Source organism: Xenopus laevis, chromosome 2L (genome assembly GCF_017654675.1).
Source record: "Xenopus laevis strain J_2021 chromosome 2L, Xenopus_laevis_v10.1, whole genome shotgun sequence".
NCBI lineage: Eukaryota > Metazoa > Chordata > Amphibia > Anura > Pipidae > Xenopus > Xenopus laevis.
The window spans coordinates 295,244-318,130 of NC_054373.1; the positions used below are offsets into that span (position 1 = coordinate 295,244).

At 45.1% G+C, this 22,887-nt stretch overlaps 2 protein-coding genes across 2 annotated transcripts; one reads left to right on the top strand and one right to left on the bottom strand.

Moving 5' to 3' along the window:
• On the top strand, nucleotides 1–7,041 carry LOC108707775 (fibrous sheath CABYR-binding protein). Its single transcript, XM_018245753.2, has 4 exons — nucleotides 1–354; nucleotides 1,303–1,354; nucleotides 1,823–2,821; nucleotides 6,788–7,041. The coding sequence occupies exons 1-4, from the start codon at nucleotides 106–108 to the stop codon at nucleotides 6,979–6,981; spliced, it is 1,494 nt and encodes a 497-aa protein (XP_018101242.1). The 5' UTR covers nucleotides 1–105; the 3' UTR covers nucleotides 6,982–7,041.
• A 2,303-nt stretch (nucleotides 7,042–9,344) lies between these two features.
• On the bottom strand, nucleotides 9,345–21,562 carry pknox1.L (PBX/knotted 1 homeobox 1 L homeolog). The gene is given in 11 exon segments (NM_001096382.1): nucleotides 9,345–10,337; nucleotides 10,421–10,596; nucleotides 10,823–10,899; nucleotides 11,340–11,468; nucleotides 11,674–11,771; nucleotides 11,868–11,958; nucleotides 12,291–12,455; nucleotides 16,009–16,180; nucleotides 16,288–16,403; nucleotides 16,626–16,738; nucleotides 21,502–21,562. Coding segments are annotated over 10 exon segments (1,287 nt in total). The 5' UTR covers nucleotides 16,677–16,738; nucleotides 21,502–21,562; the 3' UTR covers nucleotides 9,345–10,125.
• Nucleotides 21,563–22,887: the final 1,325 nt, after the last annotated feature.

The window sequence follows — 22,887 nt, forward strand, 5'->3', positions numbered from 1 at the left end:
CTCCTTTACAGCTCAGCCTCAGTGCTGGGGAGGCCTGAGTGACACTTCAGATATTCCCCCTCCCCCACACATCTGTATCACGTGACAGCACAGGCGGGGCCCCACATGAGAGCAGAGAGAACGAGTGACAGGAGAGGGGGAGAGAATATTGGGGTTCAGTACAGGAGACTTTACTCGAGGCGAGTGTTTCCTACGAGCAGCCTCCTGTCTCCTTTCCTGTCCGCCACCACCACGTGTTCTCCCGTCGGGCGCGCCTCATTGACGTCACTAGTGTCCCTCAATCCCCGCGTCATCAGCGCGCGCCTCAATCCCAGGGTCAGAATGGCGGCTCCGGCCGGGAGATCTCTGCGCCAGGTACTGGGGAATGAGACAATACAGGGGACCCCGGGTGCGGAGCTTCTCTCTGGCCGGACTGAGTTACACTGAGGATCTATTAAAGGGACACTGTCATGGGAAATAATGTTTCTCACAAAACACACCAGTTAATGAATTCTGCACTAGAATCCATTTCTCAAAACAGCAAACAGGTTTTTTTATATTGAATTTTACAACCTGACATGGGGCTAGACATATTATCAGTTTCCCAGCTGCCCCCAGTCATGTGACTTGTGCTCTGATAAACTTCAGTCTCTCTTTACTGCTGTACTGCAAGTTGGACTGATATCACCCCCTCCCTTCCCTCCAGCAGCCTAACAACAGAACAATGGGAAGGTAACCAGATAGCAGCTCCCTAACACAAGATAACAGCTGCCTGGTAGATCTAAGAACAACACTCAATAGTAAAATCCAGGTCCCACTGAGACACATTCAGTTACATTGAGTAGGAGAAACAACAGGCTGCCAGAAAGCAGTTCCATCCTAAAGTGCTGGCTCTTTGTGAAATCACATGACCAGGCAAAATGAGCTGAGATGCCCCTACACACCAATATTACAACTAAATACACTTGCTGCTTCAGGAATGACATTTTATATTGTACAGTGAATTATTTGCAGTGTAAACAGTGTCATTTAGAGATAGAAACTACACCATAAAAATCCTGACAGAATCCATTTAATTAATAGCTTCTCCCAGCCATTGGGGAGTAAGTGCAGGGAGGCCACACAGCTCCATTATAAGAAGTGGGAGAGGAATATGAGAGGGATTAATTCTTGTACATTTGGCTGAAGGGAAGAGGAGAGGCTGCTGGGAGAAATGGGATAAATTTCTCTGCAATATGGGGGAACAAACGGGTTTTCGGGCCAGTGGGAAGGAGGAAGAAGCTTTTCCAGTGTCACTGATTGTTTTTTTTTTCTCTTCTCCAGGTTCTTCTTCTGCGCATGATCGCTGTCACTCCAGCCCGACCCAAAAGTGGAGGTGAGTGTCTCCTTCATACCCTCCCCCCTCTGTCGTTACCACTCCCCTCTCTGTCATTTCCCCCTCCCCTCTCTGTCATTTCCCCCTCCCCTCTCTGCTGCCCCATTAGCCCCTACATTGTCCCACCATTGAGCAACATTCAGATGTAGAATGAATTGGGGAGCAAATGAAGAATGAGAAATGTTCCTGGGGGTGCATAATAAGTGCCATGATTGGCTATTGGTAGCCCCTATGTGGACTGGCAGCTACAGGAGCCTCTGTTTGGCAGCACAGCTGGTTTTTATACAACAAAACTTGCCTGGCATTCAAACATAAACAACTACTTGGGGGCTACTGGGAGCAACATTCATGTTGATCTGCCCTATAGTATCTACTCCATTAGCCCCTCCATTGAACTATATCCTCCTGTACTGCTCCCTTAGTGCCGTATATCCACCTATATCAGTTTTGGGCTCTCTTTTTCCCCAGGTAAGGGATCCCCACAGCACAGAGCAAGCAAGACCTTGGTTTCTTTTCCAGTTAAATTCTCTGCAGCTTCCCAGGACTCGGTGACAGGTGAGGGCAGAAGTGATGTTCTCTCCAAACTTACCCAACCTGCAGCATCCATTGCTCTTAAGGAACTAGGAGCCCAGGGGGCAGCAGAACATTTCCCTAGTATGAGTTTAGGACCAGAGGGTGTGCTCCATCCTGGAGAAGAAGGGTCACAAGAAAAAGCAAAGAGTGTGGGCAAAGGTCCTGAGCAGGATGAGGATTCATCATCCAGTTCTAGTTCTGATTCTAGTTCTGACTCTAGTTCTGACTCTGAAGATGAAGGAGACATAGGTGCCAAGGCAGGGGTGAAGGCTGCAAGTGAAGCACCAGGTGTCAAAGAGAATGCATTTTTCTCTGTTCATCCTGAGCCCAAAACATCTGATCCTAGAGTGGATCTCCTAACCCATGATGGGAGTACTCCAGTCACAGTACATCCAGAAGTCCATCCAGGAGAGGGCATCACTGGGAAACAAACTGAGCAACTGATTGACCAGGCGCCAGTCATAGACACCAAAGAAAAGGCACAAGACAAAGAGCCTCCACACAAGACTGAGGCTTCAGCATTCACAGGGGCACCCGGTCCTGAAGATGCTGAGACTGAGCAGTCTTTACCAGAAGCTGGGCCTGTGCTACATCAGGAATGTCAGCCAGAAGAGGAAAGAATAAGAGATAACAGCGAGCAGCTGATGGACCAGGCGCCACTCATAAACATCAAAGGATTGGAACAAGACAAAGCTCCAGAGACGCTCAGTGCTCCAGTTGAACATGTTCCATTAACAGAGGCTCCAGGTCCTGAAGGAGTTGAGATGGAGAGGTCTGGAGAAGACAAGGAACCTGCAGGGGAAGCCTCCTCAGCCACTCAGAGCCCAGTTCCTCCAGCAGAAGTGTGTGAGGCAAATCCTGTGGGTACAGAAGAAGAAATCGCACCAAAATTATGTGAGCAAAGACACAAGTCATTCTTATGAATCAATGTCTTTTGTCCGGCATCTTCCTCTCTTCTCCTCTTGGTGGCCTTGTTTCCCTGACCTTCCATCCCAGACTAAACACTTTATTAATCCCTCAACACTTAATTTATCCCTCAACACTTCATTAATCCCTCAAAAGTCTTCTGACCCTTAACCGCACTCCTTAAATCTTGAATTTGTTTGAACTTCTTCCTTCATCCAGAGGAAAGCAAACCAACACTTATTCTTATCATGGGGAAATGTCTTGGGATGGGCAGAATCCAGTGGGGCAATTGTTCTTCTAACCTGCTTTTGCATTTATGTGCTGGTATTAACTGTATATATGCATGTCTGCTTGCTGAAAGGGACTTCCATGACATGAGGATAAGGGCAGTTCTATATCTGCTCAGAGGGGAATTGCTAGGTGTTTTGTAGTCTCTTTGGTGCCAGACACAAGGTGTCTCTCCTTAGTTTGGGGACATGACTGCTCCCATTCCTGATGGTTCAGAACAGCTGGGCATTTAGTGTCTCAGAACTCACCAAACCCAACACCATTTTGTCCTCATCGGCAGAAGTGTGTTTGCCTCATATATAACATTATTGTGGGTAGAGACTGTGTGCAGCCCAGTAATTGGTCTGAAAACCCATACTACCCCTACTGTATCCTTCTCATGTCAATCTAATGTATGGACCTGAATGAGCTTGCACCTATTATACAGGATCATTATAGAAGAAAGAAAATTCTGGCTAAATATTTGGAAGGAGTTTGTTACAGTGAGAGCTGTGAAGATGTGGAATTGTCTCCCTGAATCAGTGGTACAGGCTGATACATTAGATAGGTACAAGGAAGGGTCGGATGCTTTATTCACCAGTAGCTCCTCCCAGCAGACAGGAGGGAGCCAATGAGATTAGAGGAGGGAAAGGGGTGATACAGGGAGAGCTGGGAAGTGAATCAGTGGTACAGGCTGATACATTAGATAGGTACAAGGAAGGGTCGGATGCTTTATTCACCAGTAGCTCCTCCCAGCAGACAGGAGGGAGCCAATGAGATTAGAGGAGGGAAAGGGGTGTTACAGGGAGAGCTGGGAAGTGAATCAGGGGTACAGGCTGATACATTAGATAGGTACAAGGAAGGGTCGGATGCTTTATTCACCAGTAGCTCCTCCCAGCAGACAGGAGGGAGCCAATGAGATTAGAGGAGGGCAAGGGGTGTTACAGGGAGAGCTGGGAAGTGAATCAGGGGTACAGGCTGATACATTAGATAGGTACAAGGAAGGGTCAGATGCTTTATTCACCAGTAGCTCCTCCCAGCAGACAGGAGGGAGCCAATGAGATTAGAGGAGGGAAAGGGGTGTTACAGGGAGAGCTGGGAAGTGAATCAGGGGTACAGGCTGATACATTAGATAGGTATAAGGAAGGGTCGGATGCTTTATTCACCAGTAGCTCCTCCCAGCAGACAGGAGGGAGCCAATGAGATTAGAGGAGGGAAAGGGGTGTTACAGGGAGAGCTGGGAAGTGAATCAGGGGTACAGGCTGATACATTAGATAGGTATAAGAAGGGGTTGGATGGTGTTTAGCAAGTGAGGGAATACAGGGATATGGGAGAGAGCTCATAGTACAAGTTGATCCAGGGACTGGTCCCATTGCAAGTCAAGAAGGAATTTTTCCCCCTCTAAGGCAAATTGGAGAGGCTTCAGATGGGGCTTTTTTGGCTTCCTCTGAATCAACTGGCAGTTAGGCAGGTTAAAATAGAGTTAAAAGGTTGAACTTGATGGACGTGTGTCTTTTTTCAACCAAACTTACTATGTTACTATTATATGTTCTATTGTCAGCTGGTTCCTTCATAAGTAACCCTACTGGGAGGTTCCCTCCAGCCTACAGCCCAGCCTAGCTCTAGGGTTACTTCTTACCAATCCCGCCAGGTGGTTCCCTTCAGCCTATAGCCCAACTCTTGAGGTACTTTCTGCCAATACCCATTGACCAGTTCCTACCAGCCTAGAACAAGCCATCATACTTACTAACAATGCCACTCAATGAGGCTTCTAATATAGAAGAACAGAAAGTGTATATTAAATATAAAGTTGCCTCTCTCTCTCTCTGAATTAATGACCCCACTTGCCGGTCATTGGTCTGACTTCCCCACATCTTTGTCTCTGTATGTTGCGTTTCCTTGGGGTTCTGCGCAGCCTGTGAGAGACCGGGGTGTTCATCATTCTCCTTGTCATTGGCTCCCATGATCCCAGGTGCTTATCGTTGGCTTCCCCCTATAATTCTGATTGGTTTATAGTCCACTAGTTTGACAGAAAGATTGAGACCTGACTGCATTTTTGTCCAAAGTGAAATCATATTGGGAACATGAAGTGTGGACAGTAGGCTGTGTTGCTGCTCAACTCCACCATCTAAATAGATTTACCCTGCTGAAGCCACATGAGACCATCAGAAGAAGAGATGAGCTTTGAGTCTGTCCTTAATGCCCCTTACCAGCCTGGTGTTGGGCTACTAAATGCTACATGCTCTATTTATTGTGCCCATGTATTCCATACAGTGCTACGCAATATGTTGGCGCTATATAAATATATGTTAATAATAATACTCTGCTTGCATCCCAGCACTCTGGCTACAGCTTGAACCCCCTCCCACAAAAAAAAAAAAAAATTTCCTGAAGGTTCCCAGTCCTTGGTTAAAATGGTCGCTCCAGGTCTTTCACCTGCCATTCTTCTGTATGGATTGCTAGATAAGAGATTATTAATGGCTGACCTCTCCTGATGAGAACGTGAATCCCCCGTATGGTGATGAAGCACCACCAATTTATACAATCCTGGCCCATGAGTGGTTCTTGTACAATGGAACGACCAGTTGAAGCAAGAATGCACCTTGTTCTCACATATGTTTAATGGGCAGAGGCCCTTGTGTGGACAGGCTGGTAGGGAGTTTACTGGTGCTTAGCAGGAGAAGGCACCATGGCTGCAATACTACCAACATGGCTTTTTGGAGGATTGGATTTTATGAGGCAAAGAGCTGACACAGATGCCCTGTAAGATCCCAGACTGGGGATGATGGGCAAAGACTTAACTGACCAATTGCATGACTTATTGTGAGGAGCTTAATCTTGAGGTGCTTCTTTCTCCACCAGGTGACACTTGTCCACCAGCATTTAGCCAAACAATCTCACAAATTTTCTTGATCTTCTGCCCCCAGACATAGATTTGGGTTCTATTAATTTCAGCCTCGGCCATCATATTCCTCCCCAGTCCTGTGCCTATGGAACGTTGACAGGTCTGGTACTATGAGGAGGTTGTTTGATGGCCAGTTCAGTGGCCCACCTGCAGGTTCATGGACAAGCAAGGTGTATCTGATGAGACTGCACCCACAATGGTTTCCAGAGAACCCGATGCCCCTGGATCTGCTAACTGTGGGAATGAGGATGAAGGGCAGCCATCCCCAGCCCACTCCTCACACTGTTGCTTTGATCCTGTCCGCAACCTTGAGATCCATAGGAAACACGTCACACTCCTTGTACCTACCTGGTGGGCTGTGCCATTCCCAGGAGGAGTCCCAATTGCTGCCCCCAAGAATCACTAGACATTTGTTACTTAAGGGAAAGTTAAAGGCCAAAATCCCTTGGTATCATTTGCCTCGTGTGCATTGGCTTCTACCCATTCCCCTTTTGCTTCTGTAGTTCCTGTTGCCATTCCGCAAGATCCAGGCTGGAAATGTTCGGGCTTGGAAATGATACTGTATGTGGAATTGGCCAGAAAGGAGTCAGACCAAGAGGCAGCCCCCACACACAGACATGGCACCCCTGAATCCGTGGGAGGTCCCCAGTGTCCTGCCTGGTGCCGTGTCTATGCTTGGATCTTTTTTGGGCTGATGTAATAAATATTGGCTGTGATTGTGTTTATGATGAGTGTCACAATGTATCTGCTTTCTTTTCATTCATTGACTTTTCATTTTGTAGCTGCACCTTCTCCTCCTCCACCACCTGCTGCTTCGGTCCCTCCAGTTGTGGAAGAGGCTCCGTTTGACAACTCAAAGTACCAGAACCTGCAGCATTACTCCTACACGCCGTATACCTTTGTGGATTCTGACTTGGAGCTCTCGAAGTCCCGCTTACCTCAGCCTTCATCAGGAAGACCTTCCCCACGTCACTGAGCCTGTGGCAAGCTACTAAATGTGTGCTACAATGTGTAATAAATCCTGTATATACCATTACATTGGCTAGTGTCTCTGTCTGTGCCACGTCCTGGGGGATTGGGCGTCTCGATGACCTCAGACTACAGGCAAATACAGTTGTGTGTCTCCAGACTTAGTGGAACTCACAAGTTGGATCTGTAAGAATGGAGTTACCATCCAACCTGACACAATACAAGCAGAACAGTCAAATAAGCCTTTGCGTTCCATTGGTTGTCACATATAGGACAAGGAAACCTCCCGTTTTATCTGATCAGATATTGATCAAAGTGTCTCCTAGTTCAGTCCTAACGCAGAGGCCCATGATGCTTGATGAACATCACAATTCTAGTAGAACTTTCACTTTGGACCAAAAACTATTATCTTTAAAAACAGGCCCTTTATTGAAGCTCCCTATAGAACTGATATGGTCCTTGTCCATGTTTCAAATGAGGGATGGCCTGTCCTAAAAGTAGGACAACCAATCACAGCCCTGCAGTCACATAAGCAAAGACAGGCTTCAGTTCCCTGTCAGGTCAGCTTAGCTAATGATTGGTTCCTGACCTACAGTGTAGTGTGCTGAGTGCTGCACCCCCCCCACACACAGCCTGAGATAGAAGGTGGCACCAAGTGGAACTGATGGGCGGGACTAGTAAGCTTATTTATAATAAATCAAACCAAAACATTACTTTTTAAAGCACATTCCGCCTTATTACAAGAGTATAATGCACTAGCACATTCTTGTTTTTCACACAATAGGTCTCCTTTAACACGTATGCCCAGGATGATTCCTTTTCCAGCCAAATCCAGTTCAGTATAGAATGCGTAGGGCTTGGCACCCGTACAGCAGCAATGATATCACTTAGAACTTTTCCAGCAGCTGCTCCAGTTGAAGTTATACCAGTCTTTTCCCAATGGTGGATATTTGGATGGATTTGCGCTCATGCCCACCTATAGGAGGTCTTTCTGTACATTGACTTGCAATTTGTGCCTTATAAACCTTCCCAGATATTTTCCTTCTGTGAGATCCCTGCAAATAAAGTCTCAGCTTGGTATCAACGCAAGGCCAAAGCTCCTGAGCAAACTGACAGGCTACTGTTTCGATATTGAGGTGTAGCACCTTGTGATGGGCTAATAATGAAGCACTCCTAATTAGACCTTGCTTTAACTAATGAACTGATATGGATGCGGTAAGGTGGGGCCTCTTCGTGTTGCCTAAATACTCAGGGTGGGGATGATCCCAAGTCTGACTATAGAGGAACTTGTAACGGCATCAGTTGGGTTTATCCAAGTTGGTCTCGAAAGGAAGAGTTGGCCACCAATCCGGCTATAAAGGAACTGGAAGTGATGATCATCTTGAGTACACAGGGACACACAATAGCTTGGGCAGAGATGATAGCCAATCAGACTAAATGGAACTCTGTAAGTCTGTTGTACTGATGATCCCGAGTTGGAATAAAGGTATTCAGTAGGGTGCAATGAGGATGATCCTAGTTAGGCTAGAAACGTGCTCGGAAAGGCTGTAGTAGGGATGAGCCCCAGTCAGTCTGTAAAGGTTCTCTCTGCGGTAGGGCTGGTCACTATTTAGTCTGTAAAGGTTCTCTCTGTGGTCGGGCTGGTCACTATTTAGTCTGTAAAGGTTCTCTCTGCGGTAGGGCTGGTCACTAGTCAGTCTGTAAAGGGTCTCTTAATACAACGACAGGTCGTGAGTTGGCCGTGCAAATGGTACAGTAATTCTCATCATCAGCCCAAAGATATTTTGTTTTTCTGACCTGTTACTTTTATAGCATTTTGTAGTCTGGGTATCTCCATCCCTAGGTCTGTGTCTTTGCAACCCCATCTTGTATATGTATCAAGTGCAGCACACATTTCCTCCGTTTAAGTGATGCCGTTGCTGTATGTACACTACCCTAGCAACCAGTTGGGCCTATAGGCTGTCGCTGCCTTTCTTCCTCACTGTCAGCTTTCTTTTTGCTACAGGCATTAGTGAAAAAATACCATCCACCTTCACAGATGCAGCAAATGTAGCCCTAAAGGGGTCCCTCACTATAAACTGCCACCCCCCAGTACCATATCTTGCACCGAACCCCTCTCCATTCATCTCTGTACATAGAGATTTCACCCCACCTTGTTCCATGTTGAAGTGATGGATTCTGGGAGAAGGGGGTAATCCACCCCCCAAACTCAGCTCAGCACCAGCTTCCTGCCCTCCTGACTGCCAGTGCTTGTCCCACCCCTCACATAACCACATCTTAGATTAGACTGTAAGCTCTTGCTTGCACACAGGGCAGCCTTCCTTCCTGTAGACTCTCAACCAATAGGACAACAAAAAGGAAGCTGGGAGATTAGATCTTTCAAGGTTTATTTTCTCACAACCCTACAAAAATACAGTTCTATCATTAGGGGAGTAAAATCAGCCAACATTTGGGCTACTATAGTTGGGAAACAAATTATGGTGGCCCAGTGCAGGACCCAGAGTGCGGCTCCTATTGCAGACACATGGGCACCATAACTCACACACTCCATGCACTGTAGGAGTCGGCATCAGTCAGAAACCAGAGTCTCCCACCATTTCTTCTCAAGATTCACTGGCACCATAACTTGTGCAATTGATGGGCTGTAAGATTTGGCAAGTGAATCATGGCAGCCCAATGTGAGAGCCAGTCACCTAGAACTCTTTCTCCAGACTCGTTGGCACCATAACTGGTACAATTGATGGATATTAAGGGTCGGCATGGAAATCACCAACAACTTTCTCGAGATGCCCTGGCACAATAACTCAAAAACAAATAAAAAATCCAGCCATAGCGGCCTGACCATACACTTGACTGGTAGTGACCTACACATGATACAAAATTCCCCTTTCTGGGCTGGGGGAGCCCTTTATTGTCCACATTACATCCCCCGCTCCTGGTCTGTTTGGGTCACTTCCCCTTGGCTCTAGGAGACGAGGGTCTCGTGGCAAGTGACCCATAGAAGCCGGAGTCCACTTATTAAGGTGCAAAATAAGTCGTCACAAGTGAAGGACACGTTGATTGTGGCAGTGAGGGAGGGCACACTGTGGGTACAATTCATCAGATTAAAGGTGCGCCCCTCAAATGAAACCCATGAATCACTACTGAGCAGTCACTGGAGCCCCCCAGCACTCAGCACCAGTCCCCTCAGCTCCCCCTCACTGATTCCAGTGTCTGTTTCCTCCTGATCTGTATCCAATGATTCGTCATCACTTTGCCCTCCCAGCATGACCTGCTGAACAGCCAGCGTGGCTCCATCTGATGTCAATGACTGCAAACTGTCTGTTGTGAGACCCCCGGGGGCTGAGAGTGTCACGACTGTACCTGGGAAGAGACAGAGTCAATGTATAAAGAGCAGGAATGTGATGCGGGCAGTAACAGAAGCAGACAATCCTACGTTGTGTTACCATCAGAAATAGTAATGTCTGTGTCCGGCTGTGATGCCCCCCCAGCAATGGAGTCAGGCCAGAATCTCTGCACCGGACGACTCTGCCCACTCTTCTTCTTGGCTTTTGGTGTCTCGCTGCTGCTGCTGCTGGAGTCCAACATGGGCTGTAAGATTCTGCGCCTGGCGTTGATAAACCTGAAGGAATGACAGGATGAGTTTATTCTGGGAACAGGTAGAAAACGTTCATCTATTTGGGTCTGGTGAGGGGCGAGAGCTGAAGGAATTTCTAAAGCAAAGTCATTTGTATCAATCAATCAATCAATCAATGGAAACGGTTTCCCAAAAACATGAAGCACAAAACATGGTCCCCTACTCTGCACTTACCTTACCCTTAATACTAGCCCCAGGCCAAGATACTCACCAATTATTAACCTGGAGCAGCGTCAGGTTTGTCTGAATAGCAATCTGCTTCTTTTCATCCTCTGTGGGGTACGGGTGCTACACAGGAACACAATCGATTAGACTGGCATAGAGCTGACACTCCATGGGCACAATCATCTCCCAAACACCCATAGTAATGTGCGGCAGCCTCACAGGGTTAGGGAACATGGGAGTGGCAGTGAGGGGGTTAGGGAACATGGGAGTGGAAGTGACGGGGTTAGGGAACATGGGAGTGGAAGTGACGGGGTTAGGGAACATGGGAGTGGAAGTGACGGGGTTAGGGAACATGGGAGTGGAAGTGACGGGGTTAGGGAACATGGGAGTGGAAGTGAAAGGGTTAGGGAACATGGGAGTGGAGCAGGATTATGTAGAAAGAGAAGCAGAAAGTAATAAGGAGACATGAAAACAGAAACCAGAGAGAAGGTGATTGTGCTTAGACACTGGTGCAACTCCATGCTTGTACTTGAGTGAGACTGAGAGAGTGAGTGCACACTTACCCCAATGTGCTGGAAGAGCCAGGATCTCATGACGTTAGTGGCCTGTTTGGGAAGGACTCCTCGCTTGTTCTTTCCTGAGCCCTCGTCTGAGTGCAGAAACCCCAGATCCTGACTGAGCTGTAACTGCAGCTGCACACAAAGACAGAAAGCATTACTGGGGGGGAGGTATTACTGGGGGGCATTACTGGAGGCCATTACTGGGGGGAGTGGCAGACATAAAGCACAGCTGCTCAATCTCACATAAATGTGCACAGGACACACAGACACATATAGACACACACATACGTACAGATTGACACACACACATATGACAAACAGACACCGGGCCCCTCACCTGAGAGTTCTGAAAACGAATGGTGCCAGGGGACAGAGCCTGAGCCACAAGCTGTCCCTGTGGGGTCACAACAGTCACAGGCTGGTACACTGTGCCCCCTATAGAGAAGGGCATCAGAGAAAGTCAACACAAAGAAGAAACAATAGGAAAGAATGAAATAAAGTATATCCAGGAATGGGTGGAATGTACAATACCTGCCACTGTTGCCACAGCCACGTTCCCTTGCTGCAAAGCTGAGGCTGGAACTACAATTCCCTGCGAGCTGAGGGCCCCGCTGATCCCACTCTGAAAGTACAAACAGAGAGAGAACCATGTCATCATCAAGGAGAGACAAGAAGGAGTCCTCAGATCCCCATCAAACAACACTTGACTTTGGAGAAAATGCGTGTGGTTTGAGTGGGTCAGTAGCATGTTCATGTAGGTATGCTGGACTCCATAGTCCAGTCCAATCCCTCTTTCCCTAGTTCCACTCCTCCTAATCCCACTATGTAAGTAGGAATATAGGGAAAGTGTATAAGTCTGGGACAATTCTTCCCCCTATGTTTAATTCCACACTGCCTTATAAGTGAGAATCTCCCCCTCCACTCATGGTGCCCCTTCAATAAAACCATCGGTACCTGCACAGGTGAGTACGGGCCAGCAGCTTCCCCACTCAGCAGTGTCTCACTGTTCATTTTAGTTTTCAAGCAGGAGATGTAGCGACTGCAGAAATCCTTACAGAGCTCATTCACTTTCTCCAACTCCAACAGGTGGATCCGCAGCACTTGTATAGCTTTCACCATCTGTGGAGAAGACACAGTTACACTCTTGCACATTGACTGTACACACACAGATATATAGTGAATAAAGCACCCCCTGTTGTAAAATATAAGGATATTATAAGTCACCGAGGAGTTCCATGATCATATAAAAGCACAAGGCTCAGGTCATGGAACTCCTCATATTTTCCAACAAGGGCTACTTTATTTATTATAATACACAAGTTTTAGTGAGTCGTGTGACAAAAATGACATCACTACTCACCGTTTATAACTGATGACATCACTAGTCACCTTTATAAGGATATATTTTACCAGATATACGTGGCTTTTGTGTACTATAAGTAGTTATCGTACATTTGCACATAAAAGCCAGGGGTTTGGGGGTTAGAAACAAACATTTCTGAGGGTAGACGAGGAGCTTTCCACCTTGCGGTTATTATTTTGTATTGGAGAAAATGCATTGCAGGCTTAGTGGCCCTGGATTCAAGTCCAATATGGCACCTGGAATAAAATAATTCTCCCAGAGATGAAGCAAAGAGTCAGATTCTTTGTCACATGAGAATCTTCCTTTGTGAATGAACAGACTGCCTGTTGGCCAGATTGAAGTAACAGCAGATCACCAGATCATCTAAAGCCAAGTGCATTCTGGAACTGAGGGGATCTCTCTTGAGCATCAGAGAAATGAGAAAGATTCCATTCACAAGGATCAGAGCGGCGATCTGGTAATCATGAGCCTTTGACATTACTGTAAATTACCAGTTTGGCCCTTGTCTCTCTGAACAAGACTCCTGACAGGGTTTCAAACAGCAGAACCTTGAAGATATAAGCCTTCCATCCCTTTCTTCTCTGGGGGGATAATCCCACTGCAAAAAGAATGACCTGAAGTAACAAAAGCTATCAGTAGAATCTATTAAGATCTCATTTTGACATTATCCTTAATTCCTAGAAGGAATATAACTGTAGTGTTCCTTACAGGCTTTACTGCCTCTCACTGGCGTGCAACAGCCTTGACAAGAAGCACAGCCTAGGTATCTGAGATTCATCATTTGTTTTGGCATAAAAACTGCAATCTTCTCCGTCTCATATTCTTCCTGACAGAATCCCTCAGCTGCATTACTGGTTTCAGCAGTCCACAAGTCTCCAATAACAAGTACAATGATGATGTGTTCCCACCCTGCACTGTATCTGACTGATCTATTTTCAGATTTGGCCTTCATAAGAGCTTCTTCTTTTTCAGCTTGGACTTGATGGACCTCCAGAACAGGTTTATCAGGTCACCAGTATCTAAAGCCAGATTCTAATTCTTTTGCCAAAGACAATACATGGGGGTTTGAGAAAAATACCACAGAATTCTTTGGTTCTAGTTGGACTCTTCTAGTTGGGCTTTTCTCATAGATAGATACAAACGTTCTCCTAGTCTGTCTCACCAGGTTCACTAAGATGGCCAACATTTCATTTCAATACATTCAAAAACACCAGCCATCATTTTGTATGAGCTCATCAGGCAAATAAATTGATTTCTGCAGCCATCTTTATCCATTGTGGCCCTACCCAGCCATGTTTGTCAATTGACCAGCTGATACTTTAGAGAGTATATCTCTGGGGCTTTGGATGTAGCCCAACAAATACTGAAGGTTATTAAAAGTATAATAGCTAAACCGCATGGGAGATTTTGTAGGATGGTGTCAGATCGACAGAATGTGTCCTGCTAGTGCGAGGTAGTTGCATGGGTCAGTATATAATGGACTGATAGAGGAATGTGATATGTAAACTACACGGTAGTGTTGCCATGTGACGAGCCTATCGGAAAGACTAAACTGGATGGAGTCTGAAAGACACTTGAAATACACTGAGTGTCAGATGTAGATGCAGGAGCAAAACCCACAATCTAACTTACATTACATCGAGGGGGGGGATTCAGCTTTTGTAGGGTGACACAAAATCTTTTGCTGTTGCATGTGGGTCCAATAAAGTCTGACCCACAAACTCTAATCAAAATCTCCTGTGTAGTTTAGCCCTTAACCTAATCTAGGATGCAGGAGACTGAGAAATACCAACAGGTAATTAAATCAGGTGCCTGAGCCTCTGACAAAATTTGCACGTGACAAAATATATATGATCAGACTCCAGCTCCTCTAAGAACCTTCTCCTGCTCTTGTGATCTATTGAACTTCTGTGTCCAGGTACCGAATCTCTAATGCCATTGTATTTATTTCCCTTTCACTGCATCTCGCAGGAAGTTGATTTCTTGTTCATATCACAATACTTTTGCAGTCATTAAAGGGGCTGTTCACCTTTAAACACCTTTTTTCATTTCAGTTGGTTTCAGATTGTTCACCAGAAATAAAGACTTTTTCCAATCCCTTTCTATTTTCTATATGTGACTGTTTTTCTAATATTTAAGAGTAAAGTTTCTTTTTTCACCTTCTAAAGCAGCTCTGGGAGGAGTCGCCGACCCTGTAAACTGTTCTAAATTGATACATTTAGTTGATACATTTCTTATCTTTGTCAGTGCTGAGCAGAATCCGTGTTTCATTAAAGGCAGCTGTTAGAATTGATACAATAGTTGCTCATATTCCACAGATACTGCTGAGAAATGTATCAACTAATTGTATCAACTAATGTAGCAAATTGTAACAGTTTTACTCTTCTTTGCTCTGATCATGCCTACTTCTAATGATGTCACTTCCGGTTTACAATGACAGCACTTACTGTTTCTTGAAGGTCAGCGGGCTGCGGATAAGGTACTTGCTGGTCAGGTAGTGGGTAAGTATGCGGGTTGCGGGTTGGGTTTAACAAATTGGTTCCATGCAGGACTCTACACTGAGACACTAGAGACACGAACATTAAACTTAAATATTGGGAAAACTGTAAAAAAAACACAAAAGATGGAAAGCAAATGGAAAAAGTCTTTGTTTATGGTGATCAATCTGAAAACAACTAAATTGAAAAAAGTGTTTGGAAGGTGAACAACCCCTTTAAAGATCTCTTTTCCTCCTAAGAAGGTCTTATGATTATTCCAAATCCACAATGCACTCACTTTACAAATAAAGAATGCTGTAAAATGATCTTGATCTGATAGCAAGGATCAGTAAGAATTTGGGAAAATCTCATGAGAAACATCTGCCAATGTTAATGCTTCAGGCTTCTATTGATCAGGATTATCCAGTCAACAAAGACAGGAGTAATGGATTGTAGCTCTGGATCTCAGTCACGGTTGGTAGGAGCTGGTATTGATGCAACTAAATCACTGAATTTACTATAGGCTGGGCTGTGCATCTTTCATCACTTGTGTTTCCACCATTGTGTAGGTAAATGTGAGTTACTGGTTTCCTGCTGCTCTGAAATGACTTGTACAAAGATCCTTCTAATTGTTCGTCTCCTCTTTATCAACCTCTGGTCTTTCTACCAATTGAAACACTTACTGCCAACATTGACCTCTAGCCTGTACATTAAGAAAGCAATGGCAAACAAGTTCTGAAAGCTTGCTGTTGTTTCCATCACACGCATGTGGTAGCGACAGAGGAGGAACAAGCAGACACAAAGTTAGACACACAGTAACACAGACACACACCAGGCTGTCAGTCTCTGGGTCATTAGAGTAGAAATCCTTTCCCTCCTTGTGATGGCGCCTGACGAATGTATCAATATCCAAGTCAAAGCTGGCGGATGTTGTGCCTTCTGCTCCCTGGGTGCAGCCTTCACATTTCTCAAAGAGCAGAGCAAGAAGGGGAAAGAGTGGGTGCCTGGGGAGAGACAATTTGATCAATGAGCCAAAATAGTGGGAAACACCCTACTATATAGAGAAATATGGAGCATGTTGCTATAGGAAAGGTGCACAAGGACGACTGACCTGTATATGGACTGTTTGTCGGCCTCCATCAGATTATCCCCAGACATAGGAGATGGAGCAGAGGAATTGACACACACTGGATCTTCCTCAGTTTTAAATTGAGTGATGACTTGTAGCTAAAAAGATAAAAAGACATGATTAAAGGGCACCGCCCATTTATATACATGCACCAATGCCCCTATATACACAGTCACCCACACCCCTACCCATTTATAGAAATGCAGCTGTCCCCCACCCATCTATAGACAGCAAACCACCCCCATTTAATTACAGACACCCATCTACATACAGGCAATCACATCCATTTATATACAGCCATACCCCAACACTGGCAATACCTGCTGTTCCTCGGAGTAATTGTCCATGTCCAGTCTCTCAGCAGACATCATGATACACTGCCCCTTGGCCTTTCACATCACGCTGACAGGGGACAGGGCTACTGAGCCAGTATCTGTATGTGGAAAGAAACTATAAGGTTATTATTCATGTTTACAGGCTCATTAAAGGGGACTTGTCACCCAAAAAAATGATTCCAAATCCTATTTTATCACATTTGTCAAGCAAAATAAACTTTAATTACACTGTATAAATTATCTGGATCTTGTTTCCCTTGCTTTGGGAATTCATAATTATAACAAGCAGACAGCAGCCATTTTGTGGACACTGTTATTAAGAGGAGACTTGTATCATCTCAGAATCTTGTTTATACACCAGAATGGGGGACCTGATGTCCATCCCCATGTCCTGGTTACACAATTAAATGGTGAAGAGATTGGGGGGAATGTGGGGAGAGCAGTGACATGTAGGAAGTGCTGAATGGAAAGTGAAAGTAACTGCCCAAGGCATAGAGGAGGGGCAGACTATATTTGTTTGACAGCTGAGATTTTTAAATGAGTTTATAACAGCTATGAATGCTTTCATAAAAAAAAGAATTTGGATTTCACGTTTAATTTGAAAAATACTTTTATTATACAGATTTTTATGTCTGGATGACAGGTCCAATTTAAAGAAGAACTAAACCCTAAAAATGAATGTGGGTAAAAATGTCCTATTTTCCATAGTGAACTTATTGCAGGAGGCTAAAGTTTGAGCTTGTCAATAGCAGCAATGATCCAGGACTTCAAACTTGTCACAGGGGGTCACCATCTTGGAAAGTGTCTGTGACACTCACATGCTCAGTGGGCTCTGATTGGCTGTTGAGAAGCTAAGCTTAGGGCTCGTCACTAATTATCCAGCAGCAGAAAATGAGCTTCCCTGGCTGTAATATAAACTGATGCTACAGGTTTGCTGATTATTCAATTCTGATGCTAATTGCACTGGTTTCTGTGCTGCCATGTAGTAATTATGTGTATTAATTACTAATCAGCCTTATATTGTGACATTTCTATTCTATGTGTACTGTATATTGTGAGTGGCTCCCTAAGCTCAGTAAGTGACAGCAGCACAGAGCATGTGAATCAGTGAATCAGCAGAAAAGAAGATGGGGAGCTACTGGGGCATCTTTGGAGACACAGATCTTTACTGCTAAAGGGATGTGGTTGCCTTGGGCTGGTACAGAAGAACAAAACATCATGTACAACATTTCTACCTACTTCTTTAGTTAGGCTTTAGTTCTCCTAAGAGTTAATGTGCAATTGGGGGCAATTAATACCAAGAAACCCATTACCTGAAAAGCATGCAACTATTGTTAATAGACATCTCAACCCCCCCCCCCTTCACTCAGGGGAGAGGGGATTTATAAACAAGACAAAATAAAACATAATGTTAGAATGAAAGTGAGTGGGGTAATTAGTAACCAGAAAAGAACTGCCCTCTGTGGGGGCAAATAAAACTGGTTCAGTGGAGTGTCCAGCCCATAATTCCCAACATCACTATATATATATATATATATATATATATATATATATATATATATATATATATATATATATATATATATATATATATATATATATATATATATATATATATATATATATACATATACTGTGCAAATACACACTGTATGTAACCATCATGCCCTCTCTGTATGCACACTAGCCCTGTCCCCCTATCAGTGGCATCTCCAGGCTTAGCAAGTGACAGTAATCAGACAACACTTTGTTTCTCACCAACAAACATACAATGTGGCTTTATCCAACAATATTTTCATTTACCTGTAACTGTATTGGGGTAAGGGGGACTCTAATCAATGAACTCTGAAAGCCTCTGCCTTAAAGGAACAGTTCAGTGTGAAAATAAAAACTGTGTAAATATATAGACTGTACAAAATAAATAATGTATCTAATATAGTCAGTTAGCCAGTGAGTGAGTGGATGTGTAACATAATAGCCAGAACACTACTTCCTGCTTTTCAGCTCTCTAACTCTGAGTTAGTCAGTGACTATAAGGGGGGCCACATGGGACATAACTGTTCAGTGAGTTTGTAATTGATCCTCAGCATTCAGCTCAGATTCAAAAGCAACAGTTATGTCCCATGTGGCCCCCCTCAAGTCTCTGATTGGTTACTGCCTGGTAACCAATCAGTGGAAAGCAAGAGATCCAAAAAAAAAACATAAATTCTACAGCAAAAACTGGAACCTGCAAGGATGTTACCCTCTCCTACTGCCCAGTTCCATGGAATCAGTCCTATGGCAGCAACAAACTTACCCCTACAATTCCCAAATGGATCCTAACAAAAACCAAAGCCCTCATTATAATGGATTCTACCCTGTGTACTGTGCCAGACATACCTGCAAAAAACTTACCCAACTCTAAATGCTCAACAAGTAATACCCCAGATATACCTACAATGATTTATCCCAGTCCAACTAGACAAAGACTAAAGCCCAAGAGATACACAGCAGAGCACATGTAATGCAGTAGGAGTGAATAGATTTTTCAATAAAGACTCTCAGCCAAAAGGCACAGAGCAAGGCCGATGAGCCCGTACATGGCAGGAGTATCACTTCTAGGGATAAAAATAATATATCAGTGCACAGGCCACTTCATGGATATCAAAAAAGTATTTTTATTATTACACATTATAGGCCTGTGTTTATCCTAGGCATGTGCCTAGCCTGGCAAAGACCTGAGATTGGGGGTCCAAATGCTTTAGGATTTTTGTATCTTGTATAAATAAAAATACTTTTTACATTTTTCATGCAATATGATATTATAGGGGGCATCTAGGTATTTTGTGACAGAGAGCACTCCCCTATGTCATTGTTTAGCTGTGAGACAATCCAGCACATTTGCCTTTTACTTCTAGGGATGCACCAAGCACAGGATTCAGTTCAGGATCTATAGGTTCCATGCAGGATGCTGCCACTTTGCACAGTGATTTGTCTAAACTGGAAAACTGGGCAGCAAACTGGAAATTGAGGTTCAATGTTGATAAATGCAGGTTATGCACTTTGGCAAAAATAATATAAATGCAAGTTATACACTAAATGGCAGTGTGTTGGGAGTTTCCTTAAATGAGAAGGATCTTGGGGTCTTTGTAGATAACAAGTTGTCTAATTCTGGGCAGTGTCATTCTGTGGCTACTAAAGCAAATAAAGTTCTTGTATAAAAAAGGGCATTAACTCAAGGGATGAAACCTAATTGTGTCTCTTTATAGGTCCCTGGTGAGGCCTCATCTGGAGTATGGGGGCAGTTTTGGACTCCAGTCCTTAAGAGGGATATAAATGAGCTGGAGAGAGTGCAGAGACTAAGTGCAACTAAACTGGTTAGAGGGAGGGAAGAGTTAAATTATGAGGGGAGACTGACAAGGTTGGGGTTGTTTTCTCTGGGGGAAAAAAGGCGCTTGTGAGGGGACATGATTAGACTTTACAAGTACATTAGAGGACATTATAGACAAATAGCAGGGGACCTTTTTACCCATAAAGAGAATCACGTACCAGAGGCCTCCCCTTCAGACTAGAGGAAAAGAAGTTTCATTTAAAGGAACAGAGTAGGGGGTTCATCACAGTGAGGACAGTGAGGTTGGGGAATGCACTGCCGGGTGATGATTCAGTTAATGACTATAAGAGGGACTTGGATGATTTCTTGGACAGACATAATACAAAGGCTATTGTGATACTAAACTCTATAGTTAGTATAGATATGGGTATATATCATTTATGTGACAGTAGGGAGGGGTGTGTGTATGGGGCTGGGTTTTACTTTGGAGGGGTTGGACTTGATGGACTTTGGCTTTTTTCATCCCAATTTAACTATGTAACTCACTTAGTCTTAGGTTTGTCCCTATACTAAATATCTGAATTAATCCCTATACTAAATATCTGAAATACAAGTGGAACATTATACAAGTGACACATTAAAGAAGTAAAAGAATAAAGAAGTGAAACCTATAATTGCTACATAATAAAGTGAAAGACTATGGGAGGACAAGGGCAGAGGAGAATAATGATCATTTCTAGTTATTTCACCACTTTCACACGTTTTCTTCAGTGTGGGAATACAATGTGGCACAATGTGGGGTAAAACAGGCAGAAAGTAAGATTTTTGGTTTATAAAGAGGAGGATAAGTTCATTTTATCTGGGATTTTGACCTCAGAACTGAGAGGCTTTCCCATTGGGCCTCAGATGCACGTGACCCCTCTCTCACTAAACACACAGATATGAGCCCACCACAGACACATACTGTAATATCCCCGTCACCCCACAAACAGCGCCTCTAAACACAGCCCCAATGTTACCCGTGAGTCCCACCCACTGGCGGCTCATTAATATATCTCATTGCCTCACACAGTACAACACTTTCTGTACAAAACAAATACATGTGACCCAAGACGTCTGTGAGTATTATGCCCCTCCCACCGGCACACAAACACCGCCCACTGACCTATCCCGCCCCATGAACTGGCCCCTCCCCGCGCGCGCCTCACATTCCCTTCCCTGCCCAGTAACAATTCACGCTCAGCGCCAACTGGCAGAGAGAAAAAGAAACGGGCACGGATTGGCTAAGGAACCCACGTGACTACTGCCAGGGGTGTGCGCGCACCATCCGGGGGATGTAAGGGGAGGGTCCGGCCGCGCGCAGTGCAGGAGAGCGGGTGGGTGCGGGTGGGTGCGGGAGCGCGCAGAGCGGAAAGGCGGGAGCCTGGCGGTATCCAAAAGGCCCAGTGGGGCAGGGAGAGGCGCTAGCGGTGGCCTGTGGGGGCGCGGCGAGTGCCGGGAAGCAGCGGGAGCCAGGCGGGCGGGCGGGAGGCGCTGTGACTGACACATTACCCGCTGCCAATCTTCGTCACACTGACAAGCGGCTGCAGCAATCGGGACCCGCAGGGGCGCTTGCGTCATCACGTAGCACGCTGCTTATTAACATGCCTCCCTAAAGCGGAACGCGTATGTACGCACCGACCGCCCTCCTATGAATAGTAACAGCACAGACTTGCTCTCTCCTTATTCTACCGGCCCAGTCTGAACCTTACACTGAGCATGCGCACTGCCCTCACCGTCTTGTGTGGTAACTGGCTCAGTGGGAAAGGAAGAGTTCTAAGTGCTCCAAACACCAGGCCTACAGGCACCTTCTTTGTAGTTCTTACACCCCTTTTATTTAATGAGCTCTCTCTTCTGCTCCAAACTGATTAGCAAATCACTAAAATGCCCTTTCCAAGCATGCCTCACTCTACTCCTGTCCAAAAGAGGCTTCCAGCCCTTATTAGTGCTATTCCCTTGCCCCTGTTCTGCCATATGACAGCTGAAACCTATCTGATTCCATTGTAAGCAGCAGTCCTGTCCTGCTTTATGGCAGCTGAGATTCTAGCTATCTGTATAACAGAACATTCTGTCCCAGTGGCTGCACAGATCCTATCTGATCCCCATTGTAAGCAGCAGTCCTGTCCTGCTTTATGGCAGCTGAGATTCTAGCTATCTGTATAACAGAACATTCTGTCCCAGTGGCTGCACAGATCCTATCTGATCCCCATTGTAAGCAGCAGTCCTGTCCTGCTTTATGGCAGCTGAGATTCTAGCTATCTGTATAACAGAACATTCTGTCCCAGTGGCTGCACAGATCCTATCTGATCCCCATTGTAAGCAGCAGTCCTGTCCTGCTTTATGGCAGCTGAGATTCTAGCTATCTGTATAACAGAACATTCTGTCCCAGTGGCTGCACAGTTCCTATCTGATCCCCATTGTAAGCAGCAGTCCTGTCCTGCTTTATGGCAGCTGAGATTCTAGCTATCTGTATAACAGAACATTCTGTCCCAGTGGCTGCACAGATCCTATCTGATCCCCATTGTAAGCAACAGTCCTGCCCTGCTTTATGGCAGCTGAGATTCTAGCTATCTGTATAACAGAACATTCTGTCCCAGTGGCTGCACAGATCCTATCTGATCCCCATTGTAAGCAGCAGTCCTGTCCTGCTTTATGGCAGCTGAGATTCTAGCTATCTGTATAACAGAACATTCTGTCCCAGTGGCTGCACAGATCCTATCTGATCCCCATTGTAAGCAGCAGTCCTGTCCTGCTTTATGGCAGCTGAGATTCTAGCTATCTGTATAACAGAACATTCTGTCCCAGTGGCTGCACAGATCCTATCTGATCCACATTGTAAGCAGCAGTCCTGTCCTGCTTTATGGCAGCTGAGATTTTTATCTATCTATCTCCTCATGC